Source organism: Anopheles funestus, chromosome 2RL (assembly GCF_943734845.2).
Source record: "Anopheles funestus chromosome 2RL, idAnoFuneDA-416_04, whole genome shotgun sequence".
NCBI lineage: Eukaryota > Metazoa > Arthropoda > Insecta > Diptera > Culicidae > Anopheles > Anopheles funestus.
Window position 1 is genome coordinate 83,726,894 of NC_064598.1, and position 13,947 is coordinate 83,740,840.

A 13,947-nucleotide genomic window follows, 5' to 3' on the forward strand; every position below is an offset into this window, starting at 1 on the left:
AAGGTTGTTGCAGGTCTTGTAGATCTTTAAATCATGCTAAATAGGATCACCAAGCATGTCTATGTCGTCGACAAGAATTTCGCAAGCATCTCGCAAGAATCTCGATTGTCCTGTAAAAGATGGTTCCCAAGGTTGAACCCCAAAGTCTAAGATATTTCTTTCTAAAAATCTCTGTGATCATGTGGTATGTGACATTGGTTATTATCATTCATAAAGATCTTGATGGTTTGATCTGAATTCCGATGGAATTTATATAGTTTTTATCAAACTCTGGGATTTGTGACTATGAAATGTACGGGCAGATGACAGATCATCTTCTCGGAATCGAACGAATGTTGAAGAATTATCTATCATAATAAAGAGTACAAAATAGATAACTAACAAATCATTTTCCAATAAAGATATTATTCCTTACAGTAATTCTTGTAATTGTAAGACTTTTAGCAAACCTCAAGTGTCAATATCAGTAGACCAACGAAGTCAACAGTCAAGAGGAGCGAACAATCAAACCATATGCCTGTTTATCGTCAATTGATTTCCATCGGTTTTTGATCTGCCCTACAACGAACATATGCGTCAACAATGAACGATTCTTTGAGAATCGAATGTCCCACCACCTTTTCCTATCGTTGGCCAAAAGGCTGTAAGCGTTAAAAAGATTTTATCACATTTTGTACCATGAAAATGTCCTTAAAATTGAACCAAAAATGTATTTCAAAACGATCACCTTCTCAAATCCTTGAAGTGCTTCTGATTGGTTTCCATTCCATTACTCATGGATGTATCACTCGTGCTCATGGGTGTCGTGTAAGGGCCATGTGCTTGTGGGTGTGATTGTATTAGCACAGCACATTCCCACCACGTCCCACCCGCAATCATCAGATCGCGGCTTACGAACGCAAACAGTGCCTACCAACACGAATGACGCCGAACTCGGTAGGGCTTACATCTGCGAGACACACGGTTAGATGCCTGGAAAAGACAAAAAAACGAAAACGTCACCCAGCTTCCTTCTCAGCTGCCCGACGATCAATACGCTTAGTTCGTGCACAAACAGTGCGCTCCGAAAGCTTATTAATCTTTTCCCAATCCTTGAGACGCGACAATATCTGTGCTTCTTCAAAAACCACGAATTCAAACCACATCGATGACCGCCGGGTACCAGCCCCGTACACTACACACCGTCATCTTTTCGCTGGAGATGTCGCAGTAAGCAAGACGTCAAACAAGTCGCCTTGTACAAACAGTGTGAGCGCGCGCGCATGGTGCGTGAGCCTGCCTGAATGGGATTCCTCATTAGGAATTCAAATCAGCGTTAGGTTTTTGCTTTCGATTTCTTTTTCTTTCCTACCCCCGTTCCCTGCTCATACATATGATTTTTTTTGGATCTTATTTCTGCTGGTGTTGGAATGATCCTGTCAGCAGTGCTGACTGTCATCGACAATAGACTGAGACGTTTACTCACATTTTTGAATAACTTTTTTGTTTGGTTTATTGGTTTTATTTTCATCTGTTTTATTACCTCTCTTTTTGTTTTCCGTAAAATTTTAAACACAAACAAACGTTGCATAAATGGCGAAGCGATAATGTTCGAAAAAGAAAGACGCAAACTTGCTTCGCCCAGCATCACTCGGAACCGTCTAATGGACCATTCCAAATACTGTCATTTCACACGAACCATTTATGAATTTGCATCCCACTTTTGCAGTGTATTGGTGATGGGATGAAAGCTATCTTAATGAATTGTCTCCATTTTAAACAAAATCCCATATCTGGGAAGGGTTTTGAGTAGGAAACGATTGCAGAATGTAGGTATGTGGCTGGGTTTACCGGGTAAGTTCTCGAACCTGAATGAATTGTTTTGGGCGTAGGAAGTAGCTTTTGGACCCTGAACTGGTTGAGTTTGTTTCGGGCATTTGTCTCATTGACAGATAATCATGACATCATCGTACAGTAAACAGGCAAAACTGCCTTACTGCTGGATTTGGGAGTTTTGGTTACGTTAGTTTTGGAGTCGTCTTTCACTGTAGATTATGATGCGTTTTAAATAATAAATTTGAATATGTGTACCGTGCAATTAATGTTTAAAAATGGAAATATAACAAAATTGAGGCTCTTTGTTAACTAATTCAAGAGAAAATTGTATGAAGATCAAGCATCATTTTGACTAAATGACAATGATCAAAGCTTAATGTTTATCCAAAGTTCAATAATATTTGTATATAATAAAAAAATATCAACTTTCGTATTTTTTTGTAATTTTTTTACCATACAAATGCAAGCATAACATTTGTTTTAAATAAGATCGAACGATTACATTTCAGGCTGCGCTGGATTCATAAACACAGACACCACCCTCAAGAGAGAGAGAGCGAGAGAAACGGAATGATGCTTACCCGATCGATGCTAGATCTAATTTTGGAATGCTGTTCTTCCACCATAGGAAGCCAGCTAGTCACGTCAAGAGTACTGTTTGGCTTAGCTGTAATATTAGGTGTCGTAAAAGTGGATAGCTTCTAGTAAATTGATGTGTACGACTTTATTCAACTGCATGAATGAAATGCAATTTTATTTGTACAAAAAACGAGTGAACATTTTATAAGAAATATTTAAAATTATTTCCATTTAAAGGTTTTTCCAGAGATCAACAAAAATTACTCTTAAATTACAAAAATAATAGAAAAACTTTAAAATAGCATCGCCCAAAGTTGTTTCATCAAACATTCTGGCAATAAGTGTGCTGCTTTCCAAATAAATCACCATTGGCGCCTACCGCCAAACCACAGTTCTAGCAAAGCGACATTAAGCATCTTCGCATTCATTAACGTTACGGCAATGGTTTTTTGGGACGTACGGTGATGATGAACTGCTAAGGCCCATCCCGAATGGCGTAATTGAAATGCGCGCAAATGCATCTGCAACCATATGGAGGAATTATGATGGCGATGCATTGCACGGGTTACGCATGAGACTGTACTGTTTATGTAGATGCTTCCCGTCATCCGATACCGTACACAAACAGCTTCTGAAGAAACCGTGCTGCGGCAGTTTGGGGCCGTTTTGTATGTTTGAAATAAAAAAAAAGGAATAAATGGGATTAAAACACAACACAACACAAGATGAGTGCAAAACAAACAAAAAAACACATACACACACACTCGTAAAAGGGGGGCATGTGGGTGTGGGGTGAAAGAAATTGCATAACGATCCGCTTCCGGCAAAGCGTAATATTTGCTATGCTTATTAATTATTTTATGTGCATGTTTCTTTTTCCCTCTCTCTCTCTCTCTCTCTCCTTCTCTCACTCTACCGGTAGCGAACTGTTCACACTCATCGGTTCGTATGTAAACCATATCGTAAATTACATTTTATGGTTCTCCATGTGAATGACTAGGAAAAACCTTTGCATGGACTAGGCCAGGACAGTTAGAATGTTGAATGTTAATTTACGTTCTGTAAACATTGTCAAATGAATTTACAATCTGTTAGAATATCGTTTCGAGTTGAAATGCTGCTATAAACCTTTCCTAGATTAGATTCTCATTTGCAATGGTTATGAAGTCAAGTTTGTGTGTAGATCTGTTTCATTTCAATAAGCGACTAGTAAGCCCATTTGTTGTCGGAGCAATCATATTTAGGAGTTTTGTTTTTGTACATTGAAGCTTGTTTGTTGGAAAATTTGAAGTAATATTTTTAGATTTCTTACCTAATTGCTATGGTTGCATTTCTTATTTCTTTATTATTCTTTATATTATATTTGTTTATTATTCTTATTATTATTATTTAAGAACTTTTTAACTTTATCCGTTCGTCGCTTGTTACCCGCGCAAGTCTACGCAATATTGTCAAAGTAATATAATGGTTTATTTACTTATTTATTTGGTCTCTTTCGTCAAATAAAGTTTTTAATGCATGAAGCATGAAATTGACTATCTTCTAGTATTCGGGACACGGTCCAAAACACGCTCACCATCGCGGGATGCTGCTTCTTTACCGGTATTTCCACCCCAACTAAACCGGAGACCGCTCTGTGCCCGGGGCTGGATGGAATAGGGCAACGGTAGGACGATGGAAAAACATATCGTCCCAGCAGAAGAAATGATACATCCAGCCGGCGTACGTATGCCGTTGTCGCGGCACACCATCGGTAGACGATGTATGTGTTTTTGGGATATTTTTAGCATACACGCCACACATCTTTGCGCCAACCGCTCGGCAATGGTACCGAAAAGCATAAACAGAAGTCAAACGAAACGAAAAGTAATGTGCGCCAGAGCACTGAAGAAAGAAGGCAAGATCATAGAAGAAAACACAACACAAACACATGCACAACAGGGAGGGAGAGAGAGAGAAAAAAGGCAAAAAAGAAAAAGAAAAAGGAAACAAACCCCATGTGTACGAAGCTGAACAGAAAGAGATGTTTACGCGAGTGTGTATTATTGAAAGTGAGGAAAGTTAAAGATCTTCCAAAAACACCCCATTCCGTGCACGATCGAACCGGGTATTGCTTCTCGGTTCTTTTCCACCTTCGAACATTGTTTTTCTTTCCCTACGGTTAATTCCTTTTCCAGACCTGTTGGCCGGTTATGCCAGTGTGCCACAATGTTTTCTTTTCTACCTCGATCGCACACCAAGCCCGGATAAAAATCGTACCATCCTTGCTTGCGTACCAACACACAATGAGTCGGTGACGCGACGTTACGTAGAAGGGCGTATAGTAAGGGCTACACGTAAACGCGAGAAACTGGAACTGGAATTAATTGCCAGCAAGGGGCAGCATCAGGATCAGTCGAAAGATTCCACTTGTCCCTTCGATTCACGGGGAACCCTTGGTTTCAGGTGTTTTTGAATTCGGTGGGAAAAAGAAAGGTCAATCGCTACGTTGCACATGTGAGCGTGCTTGTGTGGATGTATGTGTGCTTTTTTTTTTGTTTATTCAAACCGAAGATCACCTCCACCCGGTATGTTGTGTGAATCAAATTTAAAGATCCCGTACATGCCGGGAGGGACGCCAATTCCATTTTCCACCGTGCTACCAGAACACAAATCGAATGCCCTTTTGTTAGCGTCCTTCGCCCTTACGGGTTTATTGTAGTGTGTGGTTCGCTCAGGTGAATTAGGTTTACAGCTTTATACGCATCAAAGCGTCTCTGTTTTTCCATCTTGCTATGTGCTATCCGGGCAGCGAAAGGTCAGGGAAAAGTCCTTACGAATTGCGTGAGGTTGAACGGAATAAAACATTGCTTTGTATTCGAGAAGGTTTTTTTTTTGGTGACGATTGGTTTTGTTCATTTAGTTTAGGATTGTATGAATGATGAATAAATAAACTAACGACGAGTTTACAAAGCAAATAGTACATTTTTTAAAGCAAATAAATAACTTATTACTTGATGAAATCTCTCTTGTTTGTAGAAGATTTAAAAAACTAAAAACTTGTTTACAAGAGGTGTAAAGAAAATTAAAAAGAAAAAGAATGTAAAAGAAACAACCAGTAAACCAAAAGTAAACAATAAAATAAATGAGTTGAAGAAAAATATGAATAAATCTCGTGGAATCATACACCGACAAACTAGAAAAAATACTTGTTAAACGATAGAATATTAAACAAGCCTTAATTACTTAACGATGCCATAAAAATGCCATAAGTAATAAACAAAACTTCTAGCATATTGAAATTAAAACAAAAAAAAATCCTTTAGAAAAGATACACACTAGGAACTTCAAAAACAAGGATATTTTCGCGTTGTTTTAAATGACAATAACATCGTTTGTTAGATTTGCAGAATATTAACGCAAGGGTAAGAACATGTTGGATCTTCGGATCTGCGGATCTAGGAGAGAATATTTGATTTATTCCTGCAATACCTCCCCTTAAGCTTAGAGCCAATATTGAAGTACGTGAAAGGTTGATCATTAATATACTAGAAATTATTCTTATGACAAAACAAAAAAACTGTTCAAAGATGGATCCTCGCTAATTGGTTTATAAAGAGATTTTTTTTTTCATTTGTTTGTCATTTTACTCTCACAGATTTCCATAATGCAATTGCATACCAAATTGGGTATTCACACACGACAGGACTCGTATAAAATCCCACATGTTGACTGTAGCAAAGAAAATCAATCTTAGCTGAAGCCAAAACCTGGGGGAGTAAACCCATAAAAAAAGAGTTGAAAAATATATGGCCCAATTAAAATCAAAACTTCTTTCGCAGGTTCATTGTTGTGGAAAAAAAGTCAATAGAAAATATCACTTCTTCGCTCGACTAAACCAAATGTTTCACTTCTCCTAACACCACTGATTGACGGTTTGCAACTTCTGCACGATCGGGTGTAGTAAAGCATAGATAAACTATGTCATGGTCCTATAAAGTCACCCACTTCCGTTCTTCTGAGACGTCCTCCCTCCCAGCACTCTGGACGTGATAACTAATGTGTTGTTTATTGTTTTGCTTTTCACTTTTTACTTACCACTTCCCACACACACACGCACCCGCTACAAAAAGGGCCACTGTTCGGTCTATGGCCGGAAGAAACCCGACACGGGCCAGTTCCAGAAGAGGAGGGCAGTTTTCGTTCGTATTGTTTTGTATGCCAGTGATTTTATTCCATGCGCGGGGGCCGGTTTCACCTTCGTTACATATTTTATGCACATTTTATACCGCTTGATTGGCTTTTGCGCCCGAATGGAGCAATCGCGTGGGGGGGGGGGGGGGGGGGGGCGGGTGTGTGGGTCATTAGTGTGGGTGTGTGCGTGTGTGTATGTGTGGTGCGATTGTTTGTGGGTAGGCTCATATGCGCAATCTATGTTGCGCGTACGGCTCACCTTTTGGGTGTGGGTGTTATGGACCGAAGAATTGTTTCGGGGTCGGTTTTTGTTTCGTTATTTGTCTCCCTGCTTTTTTTCCTTCGTTCGTAGTTTCGCTTGTCGTCGTTATTTGTTGTCCAATTCCAACACCGTCACACTCCCCCGTTTTTCCCGCCGCGGACGATTGCTCATTTATTTACACATGGGCGAATCGTGCGACAAAAATAAAGCGACTCAATACCGGTGCGTGGTGTGACGGGAATGTTCGGATGCGGGAGGATTAGGCACGCCGAAAGTGCATCCATGCATCAATCCGCCATTGCAACGTTGCGGGCATGCGTACCGGGACGAACACTTTCCCGAAGCACCAACAAAAACATAACACACAGAACAGTCCGACGGTACCAGGCACGGTGACATTCCGATTGGAAGCGAGCGTGGAGCGCATCCGTCACGCAGTTCCGTACCGAATTCGAATTGGGATTGCGATCGTACCGTGGTCGTACGCTCCCATCCGGATTCCGGCCAGCGCGGTTGCGTGTTTGCTTTGTGTTTTATTTAAATTCTCCTAATAGCCTTCGATGGCGTTTCGCATGCGTTCTCTCGGTTTGGTCCGTACGACCGAAGCCCAAATGGATAGCCGGAGATCGTTGAAAGTTTAATCTTTCCGTCCTACGAAACCATTAGCTTGATCATGTTGCCTTACTGGCTGAGATTAACCCATAAATGTACGATTGTCGTAAAAGAAACATGGATACATTCTTCTTAATTTTGTATAATTTTGTAGGTTGTATTGTAATAAGAAAAAATTGAGAATTTTATACATGATATATCACTTTAAAGTACTTAATGTACTTTAAAGTAGCATTATGTACAGGCCAAAAGAAACGTCGTAGGGCCAATTACAATAATAAATTATATTTTCTTTTCTAAATAACATCAATATTAAATATTTTAGTTTATAAAATTCTTCTTCCTATCAAAGGATCTTAACAAACATAGAATCATACTATTATTATCGTATCTTATACATTGTAATAAAATATTTAATAACACTTCTAACAGCCACTGCAAACATTATGGCTGTTTCTAAAAAAAGTATCTAAATAATTTCCAGCACACCTAATGCCGCGTTTCCAATCGAGGGTTACCGCCTGTTAAACTCACCTCGGGACGGATTGTATGCAAAATAAGTCACAAATCCAAATCAAAGGCTTAATCGCACTGTGTATGAGTTAACGTGCGAGTGAGCGAGCGAGAGCGTATGGCATGCCTGAGATGATTGGTTTCACGAGAATACCCACCGAAGGCATCACACGCCAAGCTTTTCGCCACCATCTGTTTGCCATTTGGTCTGGAATGGGCTCTTCCGGAATTCGCCCGTCGGTTATCTTTCAACCCCCGGTTGCTCTCGTAGTGAATCGTACGGTTGCAACCATTTCCGAGCGACTTCCCACCGGACAGCATTTCCAGGAGCCAAGAAACTGCCCACCAGGCTTACCAGGCTTACCACATCCGTACCGAACAGCTGATGTGCGAGGGTTTGGACTTTGTGTTGTTTTCCCAACAATTTTACCCGGCTCGACGATGTGGAGGCAGCTAACTTCCTTCATGCTGCCACCGATCGATGGTCAACGGAATTGTGCGCGAGCAATGGTTTGGTGCCTTGTTTCATCGGCACCGTTTGATGTTCATTCACGATGATGAGATCCACTGCACATAGACCTACATGCAACGCGACGCAGTACAGTACGGCTAATTGAAATGCAAATGATCGCACCAGCTTTGATCGCGAAACGTTACCGATCCGGTTGTGCGAATGGTTTATTTGTTGTCCACCTAGGATGACTAGCAGCCGCCGGCGACGCCAAGTGCCGCACGGTGGCTGAATGTTTTAGGATGACCTTTTAGTGATAGTGATTTGAGGGCGATTGAGGATCGAAATGAGGTCGTTACGATCAAACAGCAAGACGAACTGCTGTGTCTGAATGTAAGCAGGGTACAGGGAGAGGGACTACTACTAAATCTTTTTGTTGAAGATTACATGTTTTGCAATTTAAAATAAACATCTTGAGAAATTGGATACGTCCTTGATTCTTATATTTTGTTGGTAACCAAAATCCTTGGATGAAATAAAAAAATCCTTGAAAAAAATTCCACAATTCCCACCATCAAACAAATTGCAATAATTAACATGGAATTACAGCAGAATACCCAGGACAATGAATCTCTCGAATCAGTATAGGCACGCGACCCCCATCTAAGCGTATTGCTGCTGGTTCTGGCTATTCCCTACCAAAAGGAAAGTCGTCCTTAACCAATTAATTTTTCAACCGTCATAACCTTTTTGCCCGCATCGTTTCACACATTTACGGTGCCACCTTTTCACATTATTTGTTGTCCCATTTTTACTTAGTAATTGTAATACCGTTTACTGTCCGTATACGTACAAGAGCATATAAGAATGCACACATGACACCAGCAAAACCATGTCAGCAAGGCAGCAAACGCATCCCTGAGAGGGGATTGGGAATGCGACCCACATTAGACCACGCCGTGTTTCCCCTGGGCGCATCGTTGAAATTCTCGTTCGTGTTGAAGAAAATCCCCGTACCAACACTGGCTGGAAAACCCGAGCAATTGCAATGCGGGTGTTGCCAGCAAAGGAACATGTGAGAGAGAGAGAGAGAGAGTGAGAGAAACCGAAGAGAGTTGTTTTTATGCTACCAAGCTATTTTTGTGCCCATAATTCCCTCGCTGAATGCGCAGACAGCTACAAAACAACCCTCCCGGATGCGCTACGCCATAGTTTTTATTCGCTTCCCCTAGCGCTATTTTCTCGTTTGCTTGCTTGTCGGGAAGTCTAGACTGATGGTATGATGGTAGTGGGGAATATATGTAATAAAAAAAATTACAATCAATGGTGAGACTCATATCAGTGTTTACACCCCGAGAAGAAAAAAGCAATATTTCAATGCAAAATATGAGTCACGTACTAAGGGGGTAGGTCAGACCAGCGTAACGCCAGTAAACTTATTGTTAGAATTGAAGCATTATCAGGGCTTTAGCGAATAAATAGAGAATCTTTACTGCACACGACCTTCTCTGTACAAACCGCCGGCATTAAACAAACATAAGGACCTCTCAATCGAGCCAAATCCAATACGATTCGAATTTGGTAGCCACATTTCCACATCAGACATCCTCAAAGATATGTCATTCTAAGTGCTACCGAAGCCTGATGAAATCCAATTGGCCCAACACTCACTCTCCAATGTTTTTTTTGAGAGTTTGCGTATACCCTTTCTGGTACGGTTCTTGGGTTCAACGGTCACCGGAGGTCATCGGGATCGCGGAAGCTGTCGAAACGTGGTCGACGCGTGCTCTGGGAATTGTGGTGGTAAATATAAAAAAAACACAACTCCTTAATCAACCCATCGCCCGGAACATCTTTCTCGCCCTATCTCAAGTGGATAAAGCAACGCAACTAAACTGGCGAGTCTTGAGAGGGTTAGCAAAGGTTTGGTAAAGAGGTTCGGGATCATTCACGGTTTTGTGCAAAAGTGCGTAGCGGGGTTTGGTGGAGAAAAAGAAGAGAGACAAAAAAAACAGCACAAACACACGGCTAGGGGGCCCTTTGGTGCCCGTTTGTGTGCCGTTATGCTTGAATACTGGTTTCGATAAATCTTTCAAACATTCGCTTCCACTTGATCTTGCAAGGGTGTTGGGTATGGGTGCAGTATTTTGATACGAAAGAAAGGTATCATCGACACAACTGATATTCATGTTTCGCATGCAACATTTTTTTTTTTTTGATGATGAGCCTGTAAGTACGCTGCCTTTATAAGGTCAAAGAATAACGAGCGAAAGAGGAGTGTATCGACTGATCGGCAAGCCCACCACTCATCGGAAACTTGATCCTCTCGAAAGCTCATCATGTTCATCGGCGATGACTTTGAAAACAGCCAGGGTACACTTACCTTGGATGAAAAATCAAAACAACCATTTATACTGGTGTGCATCCGTGTACTGCGGGCCAAGGGTGGGCAACATAATCAGACGATCGACAAGAGAGGGAATGATAAAGGGAAGAGAGAAAAAAAAAACAAAACAAAACATTACGCTTCGTAAACCTACCCAAGGGATTAACTTATGAGCGCCTTTTTCATTGCTGCAATACCAGATCTGTATTTAAAATCTAAAGCATCGAGAAGCAGTCGTGTAACGAGATTCCAGACCGCTCTGCCGCAAAGCCACTGAAAATGAAGCGACAACAAACACTAAAGGAATGTTATTTGCAGACCAATGCACCGATCGTAGCAGACGTGAATGATCGTTGTAAGAGATGCGGAAAAGAAAGTTCCTGGCTGGAACGATTATGTACGAACGTTGAGAAAAATGGGACCACTTTTAAGGGGAGAATCCCAACAAAAAACCAAAAAAAAAATACGAAACAGAACCAAAGAATGAGCATCAACCCCGCGAAGACAAGAAGCAGAACGTCAGAATTATGTTTGACTTCTTACCAACCCCTTTGACCGCCCGCACAAACCGTTCGGTACGCTTCGTACGAAGCCTACCAACACAACCATGCACGAAGCATAAAATATAACCCCTCGATGCGCAACATGTTTTTTTAGTTGTTTCTCCCAATACGGAGCGGGGCGTTGGTAAACGTTGGATCTTTCGGTCTTTTCACGCATCCCGAGGAGGGTTTGTTGGTCGATGACTTAAGTTATGCTGGTATGCGTATGTGTATGCTGCTGAGTGTGGGAAGAAGCGGGGCACGCAACGAAACAGGCAACATTATGGTGAGAATTCGTGAGAACGTTCAGCATCACACGGAGAGTAACTGAGTCAGCGTGATTTGATGGAGAGTTAAAAATCTCACTTATGCTAAGCCACTAACACACGCTTAAATACAAAGCTAAACAGAAAAAGTGGTTGCCAGATTGTAAAGTTAAAAATTTGTTAATATAAAAATTAAAATTGACAATATATTTCGAATAAAACAAAAGGTTTGATTCCAACAAGAATTGTTCATTGTAAAAATGCTTCACACAGCTTCTTGCCGTACATTTTATCCTTCTTCTTCTTCATCATTGCCAGCCGCTGTTCGGCCTGCTTACGGATCCGATTCAACAGATAGGCGTGGGGTTTTATAACGTTCTGGAAATCTTCGTGTGACAAACGATAAATTTCACAAGCCTCTAAGGCGATCACATTAGCGGTCCTTTGCTGGTTACGCTTGATAAGCGATATCTCCCCAAAGTATGCACCATCCGTCAGGTGTCCGAGCTCCTTCCCATTCATCGCATAAACTGCTACCGTACCCATTGCCAGGAAGTACATGGAATCGCCGTAACTGCCGGCCGCAATAATCACATCGTCCTGTAGATAAATCTCCAACCGCAGACAGTTCACTATGTCCGTCAGTATGAAGTAGGGAAGATTTTTAAACAAATCCACACTCGCCACAAGATGGCGGCACGTTTCCATCCGAATGCTGCTGCGTAGGTTCTGCGGAAATAGTCCCATAATTGTCTCCTCATCGAAGTACCGGGTGCGGAATCGTGTGGCAAAGTTATTCCTGAGCTTGGTTCGCAACGAAACGCTTAGATGTTTATTGTAGGCGAAAGCGTTCAGATTTGCCATAAACTTATCGTACTGATCGGTGGCCATTTCGGGTGAGTCAAAGAACCGGCACAACACCACGGGAACGTAATTGAACCAGAGCCAACCGAGAAACATTACGAGCATCATGATCCAGTGGTACACGAAATGTTCCTCAATGTCCTTCTTTTCACTCGAAGCCATAACGACCCGCAGCGTAACCATCATGCTCTGGAGGTACCGATACGTTGTGGATGCGTTGGTTTCGAAGTCACGTAAGTGGAACCGAGCGAAAGGATTGGCGACATTTTCTAACGCCATCGATACGTTTGGAAGGTGCATTTGTGGTTGTCTTACAAAAGGCAGCTGTTTTTCTTCGGGACGGAAAGATGGGTTCGCTTGAAGCAGAATCGGTATAATGTAACCGAGACATGTGGTCCAATGCAACACGTACAGTGTGTTCATGATAACCTGCACAATGCGTGTCTTGCTTTCGGCTATTTTCAGTGATCTTGGGATGACGCTGAAGTATCTATTGCTATCCCTAAATCGGGCAATATGTCCGAGATACAGGAACGTTACAAAGCCAAGGCAAGTTTCGGGTCCTGCTTCATAGATTAACTCTTCAAACACTTCCAGCAACAGTATGTATGGGAGAAACAGGAACAGATCATACGTCAACCGGAAGGGTCGTAAACGATTGAAGAAGATCTTTTTCGGTTCCAGGACGATTTCATTCGTTTCAAAAACCACAAATCCAGTGCAGAAAGTCGATGCAAATTCAGCTACTAGTATCAGACAAAGCGACAGATCTGTGTACTCCACCATATGCCGAGTGGGGTGAGACTCAAATGCCAGAAAGCTGAAGGCAAACGGTAGCAACATCAGATGAAGGTTCATCGCGATGAAAACGATCACATCACTGTACAGCCGGAGCAAGCTAAACGGATGGACTATGTACGGTGGATAGGAACGCAATAGTCGTTCGTTTTCCTTAACGATCTGATAGGAACTTTTCAGATGCTTCTCTGCCGAAGGATGCTTTTCGGATGCAAGCCGCAGCTTTTGCAAGGCACGTAGAAATTTCATGTGCCTTGGAAGGGCACGATCTTCAGCTTGCGAAATGCGCGTCTCTTCTATCGTGCAAACGTGCCGGTTGTCCTTCAGCCTTTGCCTCATTTTCGGGAATTTTGTGTGTGATGATTTTACGATACGGCAGAAAGGTGGTAACAAACGCTTTTAAAGTTTTATATCAAATGGTATGAACTTTGATTGTTGCGGTTGCTTTGATATGTTGAAACTATGGGTATATCCACCGCAGTGAACTAATTATCAAATTTCAATAATTTACTTCAATTCATTTTAGAAAAATTTCAGTTAAAAAGTGCTCTCAGGACTTTGACAATATCGACGCTGTTAAATTTACTAAAAGGACTTTTTACTACAAACATTTCTCTAAATCTGGCAGCACTGCTTGACTCACCCCCTCAGAACATTCTTATACACTTGTGGCGGATTCTTTCTCT

The 13,947-nt window shown here is 41.6% G+C and overlaps 1 protein-coding gene across 1 annotated transcript; it reads right to left on the reverse strand.

Moving 5' to 3' along the window:
- Positions 1 to 11,745: 11,745 nt before the first annotated feature.
- Positions 11,746 to 13,776, reverse strand: LOC125764488 (potassium/sodium hyperpolarization-activated cyclic nucleotide-gated channel 3-like). The gene has a single exon (XM_049428800.1). It carries the CDS (start codon positions 13,598 to 13,600, stop codon positions 11,849 to 11,851), a length of 1,752 nt encoding a protein of 583 aa, XP_049284757.1. The 5' UTR covers positions 13,601 to 13,776; the 3' UTR covers positions 11,746 to 11,848.
- Between the last annotated feature and the right edge of the window lie 171 nt (positions 13,777 to 13,947).